This window comes from Cyprinus carpio, chromosome A6, assembly GCF_018340385.1.
Source record: "Cyprinus carpio isolate SPL01 chromosome A6, ASM1834038v1, whole genome shotgun sequence".
Taxonomy (NCBI): domain Eukaryota; kingdom Metazoa; phylum Chordata; class Actinopteri; order Cypriniformes; family Cyprinidae; genus Cyprinus; species Cyprinus carpio.
Genome location: NC_056577.1, coordinates 29,280,175 through 29,295,821, shown reverse-complemented (window position 1 = coordinate 29,295,821; position 15,647 = coordinate 29,280,175). Strand labels below are relative to the sequence as shown.

Here is a 15,647-nt window from a genome sequence, read left to right as displayed (position 1 = left end):
ACCAATTGCCTGGATTTAATACATAAAAAGCAATATAGCAGACAATATAATAATGACAAGGAGGCGCCGGCGCGCCACGGTCACACATACACATTTAAAACTCACCGAATTTACAAATGCACATCTTGCTTGTTGCTCACACACACATATTATGTTGAAATAACAATATGTTGAAGTAACATTATTAATAATAATTAATCTTTAAGAATATTTAATTGAATGCTGAATGTTGTGCTTGTTCAATTTAATAAAATTAAAACTTTAATTATGATAATTAAAATAATTTAATATTTAATAATGAGTGGCCAATTTTTGCTCATTTATTAATAGTATTTATATTATATATATATATATATAGATATATATATATATATATATATATATATATATAACTGCGCAGCTCCCCCCCCTGTAGCCTAAATGATCTAGCACAGCAGCACCTGCGTTAAAAAAAACATGGCGCCGCCCCTGGTTATAACGGCCCACATATTAAAAATGGTCGGGTTTATATCGGGCTCGGGCTCATAATTACAGTGAACGTGTCGGGCCGGGCCGTGCTCGGACACAACGTGCTCGGGCTCGGGTAGGGTCGGGCTTGATTTGTTGGGCCCGATCTAAGCTCTAGTGTGTGTGTGTCAGATGCCCATCTTTGGGTTGAGATTAGATCTGGAATTAAAATAAATTCCGATTCACAAGATTTTGATCTGACCCAAACTATTGCAGTTCAGTTTGATTCAGTTCAGTTGATTCAATTCAGTTGGTTCAATTAAATTCTGATTCTGATCTTGGTTACAATTAATGCCGATTCTGATTCATTTGGATATATTTCAGTCATGTTGTCCATTCTTGAAGTTTATATAAAATAAATTATTTCTCCTCTAAAGCTGTAAATTGCACATAAGTGTTTCAGACTGATTCACATCAGAACTGGGCCTTGATTCTAAAACATTTGTCTGCATCCACTGTTCCCTTAACACTGGGTTCTTTGGGAAGCTGAGCAAGGTTATCTTTCCCTCACAACCAAAAATACATTTCTTTAAAAACATTCATCTTGAGGAAGTCCTGTGCAGCGCTGCCATATACCGACGATTTCCGTAACCTGAATGAAGCATGTTTATGGGCTGCTCTTGCTCTCGCTCTGGTTGCTGTGTTTGTGCACTCTTCCGGGAGAAGTGCTCATACAAGGAATTCCACCCTTCATGACATCATGAAGGGCCATACTCGAAAAACTTTTCAAAACTTATTTAAACCTGGAAGGAATGTATCTTGCACAGAAATACTCTGTCATACATCCAGCTCATTTATTGAAGTTTAGGACATGTTTTGCATGAGAGTAACTCAGAATGCATAAAATAGCATTAGACCCCCTGCCCCCCTAAATCATACGGAAAATTAAGCTGCAACTTTGAAAACCCTGTGTTTTTTCAGAAATGTTGATATAAGAGTAGATTGAAACAAAGAAACTGCTATAATGATGCAATCATATTTTTGATTTTTATTACTCTTTTTCACATTCAGAAAGCTTCGAGTTAATATCACAGATCTAATGTCTACTGAGGCGTTTTGCTCCTTGGAGACTCAGGCTGCTCAGAGAGACTTCATAATTCACGCATAGCAATGTGCTTCTTGGCCTTTTCCAGTCGAGGTCATCTGGGACAGAAAGGTCTTTCTCTCTCGATAGGAGGGGAATAGCAATATTGTAACCCTTTTCAGCATTTGATTGAATGGGCAATTAAAATTTATATCATGTAACTTCGTACTTGCACCATTGCAGCTGAAGTCTTTGTCCCTAAGTACATAATTTCTTCAGAAATAATAACTAATGAGTCCAAAAATAGCAAAATCTACACATTTATGCACAAATGGTTCTAATTTAGGTAATTTTCTGCTGATGCCATTGGTTTATTGTTGACTATGAAGTATTTCCCAAATTAAATACCATCATGTTTCTTACTATATACTGAGTATACACTGTATATCATCATCTTAATTTAAGTATTTGTTTAGGTTATGCAATTAACTTTTTAAACATTCATATTCTACATAGGGGGCAGTCGTGGCCTAATGGTTAGAGAGTCAAACTTGTAACACAAAGGTTGCAGGTTCAGTTCTCGGTACTGGCAGAAGTTGTAGGTAGGGAGAGTGAATGTACCAATAATGGCCGTGTTTGTGTGTGTGTGTGTGTTTGTTCACTCCTCACTGCTGTGTGTGTGCACTTGGATGGGTGAAATGCAGAGCACAAATTCCGAGTATGGGACACCATACCCAGCGTCACGTCACATAAACCGTTCATTTGCGTGGTGCTTTAAAGAAGAAGAGTTTAAAAATGCCACTTTTCTGAGAGGCTTTTTACTGGAGAGGGTTTTATCATGAATTTTCGACGAGGAAATGTAGATAAACTACATGACCTAACTAATCAACTAGCTGACTATCTTGACCCATCCCTAGTCCAATCAAAGAGTTTAGTGTTCAGTTGACACACTAGAAATGGAAGGTCAAGTTGAGTGCAGTGCATTCTGGGAGACAGTATACTACACATTTGTGCTAAAATCATAGGTCAACGATGCATGAAAATTTGCATACTAAGAACAAAACACATGCTACTTTCTATAGAAATAGTACAAGTTGTGTCGTAAGCTGATATGTGAATTTAATGCAGCTGAATGAACCATAAAGCATCACTGTTAATTGTTCTTGCCATTCAGCAAGCATATATTAGTGGATTACGCACACACATGGGCATTAATGTTTTAATGCAAATTATTATGTCTGTCTGCATTTAAGAGAAAACAATCATTATCGAGAAATTAAATAGTGTGACACTGAATATGCATGAAAATGGGTTTAATAATGTGATGTTTTTGATTTATTTTTATCTTTGCAACATAGTGGGTTGATATATGTATTTTCTTTTAAATAGCTAGTCATTATTATCTGCTATTACAGTTTTCTTGCAGTAATTTCAATTGCTCATTTTCAGGCTTTTCATGAAGCCAAGGACAGAAAGCATTTTAACCCTCAACAAAAACCAGAAACAATTACCTTTGTGAGGAGACAAAGCTCTTTTTTTATATATATATGACAATCAAATGTTCATGCAGAATTGCATTGATTGTGATTGTACAATTTTTTGGGCTGTAGAATTAGACTTCTAAATGTTAGTTAAAATCATTTCACACCTCAGCAGTCCTCACACAAACACACCAGCAAACACCATGCAAGCACTTGTACATCCTTTTTGATGTCTGCTCCAACCTTTTTTGATTCAAAAGCTCTCCAAGTCTTTTCACAATTGTCATCGCCCCCCTTCTACAACAGATTGCTTACATGCACTCCCAGTCTTTCCGTAATGTCCCGAAAACCTCCTGTGGAGTTCATGAATATAAGCACTTTTTTCCCTCCACTCTTATCCCAACTCCCACCGATCTGCTCTCCTCCTCGCCGCCTGCAGTTTGATATATCATGATCCTCGTTGCGTGAAGTCATTACGGCAGGAAGTGGAGAGTGAGGCAGTTCACACTGTTTTGCTCTTGAAAGGTTTAAATGATTGGAATCCTGGAGCTTATGATTGACTAGGGAAGAAGGAAGGGTGATTGCTTTTTTCCCTGTCCGGCACCCGTTGAAGGCTAAACAATAACAAGACAGACTTGGAGTCATCTTTTGGGAATGGATTGTGTGAGGGTGTCTTGTGGCTTTTTGTTTTATAACTCCTCTGTGTGTATTGTTTTTTGTTTTGTTTTTTCGCAGAGATTTTCTTCAATTTTTTTCTGTTGTTTATTTTTATTGAAACAATGAAGCAAGCATCTCTCTGCTCTGTTTCCATTTTTCAACTCATTTAATACCATCAAGTACCAGTGGATGAATGTTAAAATGGCTGTTTTGTGCTCTAAGGCAATTCTGGGAAATTATACTGAACATCTGAATAGAAAATCTTCAGATATTCAAACTAAATATTTTATATAGATAGTAAAATAATAATAATAATAATAATAATAATAATAATAATAATAATAATAATAATAATAATAATATTTTTGCACTGTTCATTGACTTAATAGTTGTTGCATCATTTTAAACTTTTATTGTCAATTTAAAATCTAAATTAATTTGTGCTTTTTGAAATTTATTTAAAAGTCATTTTAGTATTTCATTTATTGTAGATTTATTTTTTTTTAAATGTTGCATTCTTCTGGGTCATCAAAATATATATTTCTAAAATTAAAATGTCTTTGTTGTGGTTGAATCAATGAAAAATCTTTATAGGGCAATTAAACATCTGAACTTCAGGCCACAATTCTGTCCTCTGATCAGATTGCAGTAATATCAATTTGGGTCATCTGAAGTATTGTGTAAAAAGTGACAAAATCAAACCAAATTTATCATCGGTTCCCATGGCAATGAGGAAACCTGAGAACAACAGAGAACATCACCTTACCTCACACTGTCATCTTGTCTCTGTCCTCTGTATTTAAAAAAATATGAACCAACAAAACGTGATAAAGAACTAGATTTTTTTTTTTTTTTTCGGGCCAATTCAAAGAATACTTCCCTTTCAGACCAACCGCTGTTCTCAACATCTCTCAGTTAAGGCAGATTGAGCGTTTTCTCAGAACTTCAGCATTCTCTCTTTGTATTCAGCGTCTTCCTGTCTGTCAGTAAATAGTTTTCTTGACAAAGCAATCTCAGTTATTTAGACACAGTGGTTTGGAGGGATTTGAAGAGATTGTTTGTTTCATTCATACAGAGGAAAAAGTAAAGGACAAAGATAAGCAGGAGAGAACTCTTGAAAAATATATACCACAGTGATATATATTCAGGTACCATAGTACCAGATGACATACCATGAGATTTTGATATATAAAATGTGACTTAATGATATATACCAGGATATATATACTATTGTTCAGAGGTTTGAGACTGATACTATTCGATATTTGAAATAAATATCTTACAGTATGTTATTTTACAGTAGAAATATTATTACAGATTGAAATAACTATTTTCTATTTGAATATATTTTAAAATGTAATGTATTCCTGTGATGCAGAGCTGCATTTTCAGCATCATTACTCCAGTCTTCAGTGTCACATGATCCTTCAGAAATCATTCTAATATGCTGATTTTCTCCTCAAGAAACATTTATTGTCAATGTTGAAAACATTGGTGCTGCTTAATAATTTTGTGGAAACTGTGATGCACGTTTTTCGGGATTCTTTGATGAATAGAAAGCTCAAAAGAACATTATTTATTTGAAATAGAAATCTTTAGTAACACTGAAAATGTTTTTACTATCGCTTTTGATACATTTAATGCATCCTTGCTGAATAAAGGTATTAATGTGTGGCTTTTGGAGGTTATTGTGTGCTACAGGATAAACCACAACAACAGCAAACCCACAAAGGGACGAGCAGACAGATGGCAGTGTGGGCCTCACAGAGAGTATATTCCTTTTGATCTGCTGAGTCTCTCTCTTTCTCCATTTCCCCTGTTCCCCTTCCACTTTCACTTGTTTTCCCTTAAGGTCATCAGTGTGAAATCACAACCAAATGTATTTTGTTGCCTTTGAAACTCTTGCTGATGTTGCCAGCTGCTGCCGCTTCAAGGAGTAGTTCAGACAAAAATGATGAAATCGTTTACTCACCCTGTTCTCATTCCACCCCACCTGTCTTTCTTTCTTCTGTAGAACACAAAAGTGTGATTAAAGAATGGCAAAATCAGAATTTTGAGTGAACTATCACTTTAAATTCCCTCCCTTTTCTCTGTCCACACACTGAATGTACTTTTAACAAGTGAAACTGCAACTCAGCACTTTAATGAAACATCCTTTCCGGTATCCTCATAAAAATCGAGTTTTCCTCTTTAAAATGTTCAACTTTGCCACACACTGACACTTAACCCTTCAGCATGCCCTTGGCTAAAATAGAGTAGCACAATATAGCAGAACTTTGTGTGAGGAACTTCTATATGGTGTCATTTGTCCTCAATGTTTGTGACTGCTGCAGCCATGAGATATTCCTTAGCTGGGAATGGAACCCGACACGAGCGTCAAGTGCCAGCGTGATACACAAACTCTTGCTGCATGCTGTGCAAAGTACAACAATTTCACTTTGATGCGTGTCACCTAATTAAAATGAGAAGTTTTAAAGTTACATCCAGAGTTAAATGCTAAGTATTGTTTACTGCAGCAAAAAAAAAAAAAAAAAAAAGTAATTAAAAAACACTCTGGAGAGAAACGACCCAACATCTGTTCCCAGCGTTAATCTAATTGATTTGAGTTGTGTCACTGCATGGGGTGACTTGAGTCTTCGGGAGACTTTGGATATCAATTACTATTAATGCATGGCACACAATGCAAACTTCCTGTCCATGTCCAATATTCTTTAATTGTGTTATGTGCTGTGAACACTTTCTTTTTTGTAATGTCTTTGTTTCAAAACCTGTGAGCTGGCTAGCTAGACAGTATTTTAAGCCATTTTTTGTGAACAGTACTTTGCGACCAATTTCATTGCACTTTTATGACTGAATTTTTATTTATTTATTTACTTTTAAGTTTGTTCATATCAAAGCAGCAGTATATGTTGGCAGTATATGGCAAAGCAGATCACTATGTTCATGGACATTTTGTGTCCATGTACACTCTCTTTTAAGCTTTGATGGATTTTTCTTCGATTGGACGGAGATGTTTTTGAAGTTTGGCCATGTTTTCATGTAGCCACGTTGGCCTACAAATCACCATTGGATGGAAGGTTTACTGAGTTTTGGAGCCAAAGTGTTCCTGTGGCTCAGTGGTAGAGCATTGCGTTAGCAGTGCGAAAGGTTATGGGTTTGATTCCCAGGGAACACATGTTAGGTCAAAAAAATGTTAACCTGAATGCATTGTAAGTTGCTTTGGATAAAAGCGTCTGCTAAATGTAAAAGTGCATCCTTGCAGTAATATCTGAACATTTTCTCTAAAGAAAAGCACAAGACTCTTTAGAGGTGTAATACAGATTCTGTTGGCCTGCTGTGTTTTATTGTTCTTGTTTATTTATTTTATTTTATTATTAAATATCGTTGTATTATATAATTTTTTTATTAATTCATTCATTTGATCAATTTTCTAATTTTTGGCTTTATTGTTTTGTTTTATTTTTATCTGTATTTTTTAATGTTGTTTTCCATTTGTTCTATACAGCAGATGACTTGATAAAATGCTTTTATTTATTTAAAAAAAATGTCATTTTCAGTGCTTGATGCTGATATCTAGAAAGCAGAACCACTGTTGGCCAATATATGATACAATTTCATATGGCAAATGAGACACATTTTGTTCATGCTGTTCATTCCCTGCCTCTGTCTTATCCTCATCTGAATATCTCAGTTTAAAAAACCCACGCAGCTGGGTATGGTGGACACCTATTGATATGTTTATTGCTTGCAGTTTCCCCTGTCGTTCCGGAGAGAGCGAGAGGGATGGTGGAGGTGTGATAAATGTTGCGGGGCATATGGGTCTGAAGAGATTGCGCCAAAGCAGCGCAGCAGCAGTACTGAAGATTGATTTCTCTTATGCAATTCTCCCCAACGTCTGCGATTAATGACCCTGTATGCTCGCCATTCATCAGCATTTTCCCTTGCTGAACTACACCAGCCCTCTTCCAGGCTCCAAAAGCCCACCTATGGCACCACGGCATACCCCACGGCCACGCATTAGCGTGTTGCTAATGCTCTAACATATTCACCTCTTTCTGTCAGATTAATGATGCTACTGTTACCCTGTACCTGTCCAACAGCCAAATCCCCTACCCGTCCAACACCTTCCCTCGACGGGGGGCTTCATGTTGGACACGGACCCTCAGTGGCCGAAAGCCAAAACATTGCTTGGTCTGACATATATCTCTCTTTTTGTAGCTATTCTAATGAGGCTTAACCATGTACAGTAGGATGTACAGTCTTAAATCTGCTTAGATGACACTTTTAGATGGGATGGAACATAGATTAGCTATAATCATGAGCAAAGGATTTGGGGTTTTGGGTCATTTGTTGATATTTTTCAATTTGCTCAACTGAGAGTTTAGCATCAGTGCAGATCTTCTGCAGAGATCCTAAAATGAGGCTTCATGTTTACATTTAGGTACAGACAACAAAGCAGTTATGGATCTTTTTTTTTTTTTACTTTCCTATCAATCTGTCTGGTTTGCTTGATCTTCAAGAGAATGCAGTAGAATAAGCAATGCTTAAAACTTTGTAAGTCTAAAATTCCCATGTGTAGGAGCCACTGATGACTGAACCATTGAAGCTGAAAAACGCTTATGTCTGTCCTAGACGTGACACAGTTCTCACAATGCTCAAATTGCTCTACATTCAGAAACTCTCAGAACTTTGAGAATAAAAGTGCCCTAAGAGAGCTGCCATGATGTAAACTATCTTAAGATATTAAAACTCCCATTCACATGTGGCTCCCTCAAGATTCACCCTAGGCCAAAGTCAAAAACTAGTTGCCTTCCTCTTTTATGGTTTTTGTCTAATCTAAAAGAGGAATTAGTGTGAGAGATTATGTCCAACAACCCCACTGGAACCACTGGCAAGTCTCTGATACTGTTTGTTTCACTGTTCGATATTGTTCTAGGATTCATATACGACAGATGATAGTTGTAATGCTTAGTTGTAGCATTTATTTATTTTTTGAAAATTCTTGCAATTTTGATTACAAAAGTGGTGATCTGGTAAATAAAAAAAAGTTTTTTCAAAGATCTTTGACACAATTTAGAGAGCAGTTTGTCCAAATATAATGCTGAAATCTAAGGGATGCTTAATGTTGTAAGTAATAATGCACTGTGTAGTGAGACAATCATTATTTAAGTTTTTTTTTTATTATTATTATAAAAAAAATATTAGTTTAAATTATTTGTTGAAAAGAATTGTATAGAAATATTTGACTGCAAAATGCAACAATTGACCAGTCAGAATCAAGTATTTCACAGAACCATGTGAGGATGATATTTAATGAGTTTAGATTGCTTTATAATTTTTAAATATATTCCATTCAAAAATCTGGGGTCAGTTTTATTCAGCAAGGAAAGACTAAATTGACTAAATCAATAGCGAAATCTTTTATATTGTCAAATTTTTATTCATCAAAGAATCCTGAAAAAAAAATGCATCACGGTTTCCAAAAAAATATTAAGCAGCACAACTGTTTTTAACATTAATGATAATAAGAAATGTTTCTTGAGCTGCGAATCAGCATATTAGAATGATTTCTGAAGGATCATGTGACTCTGAAGACTGGATTAATGATGATGAAAATTCAGCTTTGCATCACAGGAATAAATTACATTTTTAAATGTATTAAAATAGGAAACAGTTCTTTTAATTTATAATGATAGTTCACAATATTACTGTTCCATTTATATTATTTTTATTATTACTGTTTTGTGTAATTTTGATCAAACAAATGCAGCCTTGGTGAAAAGAAGAGAACAGTGTAGATATATTTTTTATGAAAGAAAGAAATATCTCTTTTGATAATTGTTTCTAATATGACTCATAACAAATCGACAATGTAATGAAAATTTCCCATCATGTTTATCTCTGACCTTCCCTTCCTTTCTGATTCTCCCCACAGATCCAGTCAACGGTCCCCAGAACGTGAACGTGGTGGACATCCGCGCCCGTCAGCTGACCCTGCAGTGGGAGACCTTCGGATACGCAGTGACACGCTGCCACAGTTTCAACCTGACCGTACAGTACCAGTATGTGTTCAACCAGCAGGAGTTTGCCGCTGAGGAGCTGATACCGACCTCCTCTCATTATACTCTGAGAGGACTCAGGCCTTTCGTGACAGTCAGACTACGGCTGGTGCTGGCCAATCCTGAGGGCAGCAAGGAGAGCGAGGAGATCGTCAAGCAGACGGAGGAAGACGGTGAGTGGGATTAAGATGGTGGAATGGGATAGATGTTGTGAAACTTTTCATTTTTACTTTTTTAATTAAGTGGATCCAGCACTAAGTATTAGTATCGTTCTGATGTTTTTTTTTTTTCTTTTCTTTTTTGTCAGATCATGTAACGTCAATCCCTACTCCAAACCCCTCCATAGTTTGCACCCTGACTTCTCCATCTTATAATGAGATTACTTCACTAATTACTTATGACTTCATTTCTAAAACCCATCATCATTTAGAAGATGGACAACACAAGATGCCAAACTAAATTCAATAGATCATTCATTCACCAGAACATGATTTCACTTATATTCTTTTCTGTAAATGTTAGAAAAATTCATAGTAAGGCAAGGCAAATTATATTTATGTAACATATTTCATACACAGTGGTAATTCATAGTGCTTTACAAAAAAAAATTATATATATATAGTAATCATAAGTTTCATAAATACAATAAAAGTAAGAAGTAAAATTGAAGAAAAAAAAGATAGTTAAAATGCAATAAGATTATTAAAAAAAAGAGTATTTTATATTCTGCATGCAAATGTGTTATTTTCTGTGTTAAACTTAAGTTCACAGATGAGCAATTTTGTATTCTTTTCTAATTTAAATTATTTTGTTTCTTTACAAATAAAAGAAATTACAAATGCAATGATGCTTGTTTACATGGTCCTCATGGTTCACTTCATATAAAAGAAGACCTGACAGAACATTACCATGGCTACTGGACATGTAATATGTGGAAATTATTTTATTTTCTGAAGAAAAAAAAATGAGACCATGTAGTGCTATAAGAGACATGAAACTAGCACAGTATAGGAAATGGATTTCTAGGCACAACAATTATACAGTTTAGTGGTCATTTTACAAACAATATTTGATTATCCAATAGAAATCAAGTATTCCAGAGAGCCATGTTAACATTTGTTAATCTTTTTTTCTCTCTCTTTATTTATCTGTATGTTTTCATTTACAACCAGTGTTGTATTGAATACATTTTTCTATTTGTATACTGACAGCAAAACTCTCAAAACAACTATATTTGAAATTAAATAGCTATTATTATATTCTAAGAAACTTCCTGGGTAAGAATTGTAATTGTGAGCATTATAAATACTTTGATTGTCTTCTACTTGAATTGATATCTTTTTACTTGAAGGTTGTTTGAGGAACTTTTTAAATGGAGCTTTGTACAGAAATCATTAACACTCGTTCTTTCATTTAATTTCACTAGACATTTGAATTAAACAAGAACAGAATAACTACTAACCTTCACTGGAAGAATTGCACATGTACAGAAAGATTGGAGGTTGATGTTTCTTTACAATGAAGCAAAACATGCCTATGAAAGGTTAGAACATCCTTTAATAGCCAATATTCAGCATCAGGGACTCCGCTATTATAGCTAATGTTGACAACTGTAGATTTTGGCAAATTAGTTTCACAACATGCATTGCCCTTACGAAAATGAGAAAAGTTCATTGATCTCAGCCCATTATTTCAATTATCCAGCATTTTAATTAATGACTCTTACCTCTGGTTCTTGAGAGCTGAAGGGCCTTTGGTTTTGTTTTTTAAGTCTTTGTCTCGGAGCACTTGTGTGTTCTTTCCAGCTGAATGCATTTCTGAAGCGTTTCAGAGGGCAGCGGTGGAAATTCAGTGATTTCATTTCGGGAAATGCTATTCAATAGCGGTCGTTTAAAACCTCTTACTTTTGCACTGTGGTTAAAAATAAACAGTGTAGATTTCCAAAAATGGTTTAAAAGCTGGTGAATTCTGTTTTTTATTTATATTATTTATATTTTTATGGCCTAAGAGGGATTCTTACTCCCTCCATTTAAAATGTTCCTCAAACAACCTTCAAGTAAAAAGATATCAATCCAAGTAGAAGACAATCAATGTATTTATAGTGCTCACAATTATATCTCTTACCCAGGAAGTTTTCTAATTAGGCTAAACCAGCAGTTAGATATTAAAGAAAAGAGAGAGAGAGAGAGAGAGAGAGAGAGAGAGAGAGAGAGAGAGAGTGTACAGTGAGAGAGAACACACAAGATTAACAAATGTTAACATGGCTCTCTGGAATACTTGATTTCGATTGGATAATCAAATATTGTTTGTTAAATGACCACTAAACTGTATAATTATTGTGCCTAGCAATCAATTTCCTATACTGTGCTAGTTTCATGTCTCTTATAGCACTCCATGGTCTCATTCTTTTCAGAAAATAAAATAATTTCCACATATTACATGTCCATTTCTTTATTTAATCACTTATTGTTGAGTAGCCATGGTAATCTTCTGTCAGGTCTTCTTTTATATGAAGTGAACCACGAGGACCATGTAAACAAGCATGTATTTGATGATTTTTTGTTGAGTAGCCATGGTAATGTTCTGTCATGTTGAGGACCATGTAAACAAGCATTAGTGCATTTGTAATTTCTTTTATTTGTAAAGAAACAAAATGAATTAAGTTAGAAAAGAAGTAAATCTTTGATTAATAGACAGTTCACAAGAACAGCATTTATTTGAAATAGAAATATTTTGTAACTCTTTAAACGTATTCGTCACCTTTGACCAGTTTAATTTAACAATATATTTTTTTTTTTTATCCAAACATTTTAACAGTGTTGAACTTCAGTGATTTAATGATTCAGTGATGCTGTGTGATGGAGCTGTTTTTCATCATATATTAAAACATTGCCAATGGCAAGTGATCTGTATTCCCTCTTAATGTACATTATATTTTGTAGTACAACTTAAAGTTTGGTGCAGTTGTTATCAGTTGATTTAGTTTGGGAAAGTGTACTTTTTAAGGAATCCATTTTTAATTAAAACTCGTGTATACAATAACTTGTTCAGTAATAGTGAAACTTTATAAAAATCATCATTGTTGCTTAAGTCATACTTTTGTAAAAGATTTTGAAAGAATTTTATTATTTTAATAATGCATCCTCTCATATCTCAGCAGCTTTAATGCTCACAGCGAAAGTGTTTGTATTGTAAGACATTAGATTGTCTTGTGTATTTGAGAATCACTACAGTTATGTACTGAAGCCAGATCCACTCTGAGAAGTAAATGGAAACAGAATTGGTTAGACCCTAGTACTGCTCTGCTCTTCCCGAAGAAAAAAAACAAATATGAAACAAAGATGATGAAAGCCGTCCTCCTTTAATCCATCCGTTCCATTGATGTGTTGCAGTTAAAAGGAAATCCCAACATAGAGCATGTTAAAGCTTCACAGTCTGTGAAAAGACACAGTGTTTCTCAGACGGAGAGAAGGTTTGCAAGCGGCGCTTAATTCGAAAATTTCCCAGAGGGAAGCGCTCAGCCTCCGTTTACAATTAATTTCTCCCAGCTTGTTTTTAATGCTGAGCAATAAAACCGAGTGAAAATAAAGCCTATTGTCAGGCCTTAGATTATTAGATTATAGTGTATAATTCAAGCTCATCTCATTATCTTTTCTTTTTTTCATTTTCATGTTCTGATGAGTCTGTTTTGATATGGATAGAACTCTTTTAGTTATTCAGCATCTGCTCTTGTCTGCCGCACTGATGTTTTTTTTCTTTTTTTGTGTGTTTTTTGCATATGAAAACCTATAATTGCTGTCCTTTGTGTTCGCAAATTGATGGACAGCTGCAACATATCAATAGGGAAGCAAATTTCTCTCTCTGTGTAACCTTATATGGGGATAATTGCAGGAGGGCAGACAGTTTTTTACCTTATTAGGTCAACAACAACACCGACCCTGTACTTACGGAAACCTGCTTGCCTGTAGACAGGAATAGAGTGAATATGTTGTTCGTGAGATCTATAATAATTACGCATAAAGGGCAAAAAACATTATCTCCACCTCAAACTTAATGAAATATCACTCATAGTCTCCACACGAGAAGCTTATCAGCTGGATTAGTAAAGCAACATTTCTCACACAAGCATGGTTATATAGTGGAAAAGATAGCGGACGGAGGACGGGAGCTAATTATATTTCATTGTAACCTTGATTTAATGTGCATGTTGGCTAATGCCCAATCAAGCAATTTAAAGAATTTTTGAAAATATAATTTAACTGGCCTCACTTTGCAGTACAATATCTGACATTAGCACCTTGGTGAAGAGAGCGTTATCCACCTTTTCTTTGATTAGCTCAATTCTTTTCCCATTGAAGAATAAATGCCAATGACTATTCAGCTTTTAATAGCAAATGAGGCCAAATAACTCAACCTCGCTACCTTTTAAAGATTAATTTATTCGCATGCTTCAGAAATAATCTAAAGGAATGAACTGAGATCAACTTAGTGAGGAAAAGGCAACTTTTCAGCATACTATAAGTGAGATTTCCAAAGTACAAATACAGTGCCAATTGCAATAATTTAGATTACATTTATATCTATTTTCTCTTACAACATAAAGTTTGGTGCAGTTGTTCTCATAGATTAGTACAGAAAACTTATTTCTGCTAATAAAGCAAACCAGTTTACATTCTAAGTGAATCAATATTTAACTGAAACTCATGTCTGCATTAAATTGTTGCACAAGTCATAATTTATATTATAGCATAATGTATAGCAGTATAAATGAACTTACAAACACGCAAAGCAGTGCACATAAACAAAACAAAAAAAAACCACATAAAATAAGATAAAGCAAAAAAAAAAGTTCTAATATACATTTCATTGTTGTTCAGTAATTTATCATAATTGTGTGGTCATTGACTAGAAATCATTTGCGTGCTTTATTAATGAATCCTCTGAAATCTCAGAACACAGTGAAAGTGTTTGTATTTTAAGTTATTAGATCAGCTTAAATCTTTTCCCATTGAAGAACTGAGGCTAAAGATTATTCGGCTTTTAATAATGAATGAAAGCAAATATCTCAACCTCTCAACCTTTTGATGATGAGCCAGTTTCATGCAAAAGAAATAAACAGAAAGAATAATATTAGATTAAATCTGTTCAATGAGGAAAAAGAAGCTAAATAAATGAGCTTCCCAGAACAAAAATACAGCTAGATTAGCTTTTCCTCAATGAAATAGCTCATAGATTAGGTTTGTGGGTTGTTTCTGCATGAACAGTAGATTTTGTTATTCTTTTCTTCGCCGTTCAAGACGACCACCAGCTAATCTGTTTGTGCCCGAGCTTCCTCTCCCGCTTGCCCCGTTACAGCCCAGCCACACTCATCTCTTTAATCTGCCCTCCCAATTAGCCGCGACTTAGTGCAAAGCAAACAGCAGCGCTAGGGCTGCTAAGTTGGACTAAACGTCCTTTTAGCTAAGTCATTAGCTCTCTTTGCACACACTGTCAGGAACAGTCTCACTCATTAGTGTGTCATCGCTAACAAGTAAAGTCAGAGACACTAACCAAGACTGAGAAATGAAAGACAACTAGCCTCAAGTTAACGTACTGTATGGGCTAATTGTCAAACTGGGCCAAATTAGCACATTTCATGCTAATTTATGAAATCATCAAGTCATAGCATCTCTGAAAATGCCATGCTGGCATATGAGAGCAGGATAAAGTTGTGTATGGATAATGACATCTTGAAAACAGGTTTTTAGGGTGTTAATGATGTTCTAGCAAGAGTATATTTGGAAAACTTGCAATGTGTGCCAAAGGGGACGTGTGCAAACAAAATATGCAAATAGACGCACACATATGCGCACAGTGGTACTCGTAGCACTTGTTAACACCTCTCGATACCGAAGGGTAGCAAAGCTGTTACAATTCACA

At 35.1% G+C, this 15,647-nt stretch overlaps 1 protein-coding gene across 5 annotated transcripts in view; it reads left to right on the top strand.

Annotated features, from left to right (window-relative positions):
- Positions 1 to 15,647, top strand: part of LOC109091128 (receptor-type tyrosine-protein phosphatase T-like) — a 236,531-nt gene that overhangs the window by 118,143 nt on the left and 102,741 nt on the right. For all 5 annotated transcript variants that reach the window (XM_042758908.1, XM_042758907.1, XM_042758906.1 and 2 more), the window contains exon 8: positions 9,605 to 9,901. In XM_042758908.1, coding sequence (XP_042614842.1) covers positions 9,605 to 9,901 — 297 coding nt within the window. The remainder of the gene's footprint in view (positions 1 to 9,604; positions 9,902 to 15,647) is intronic.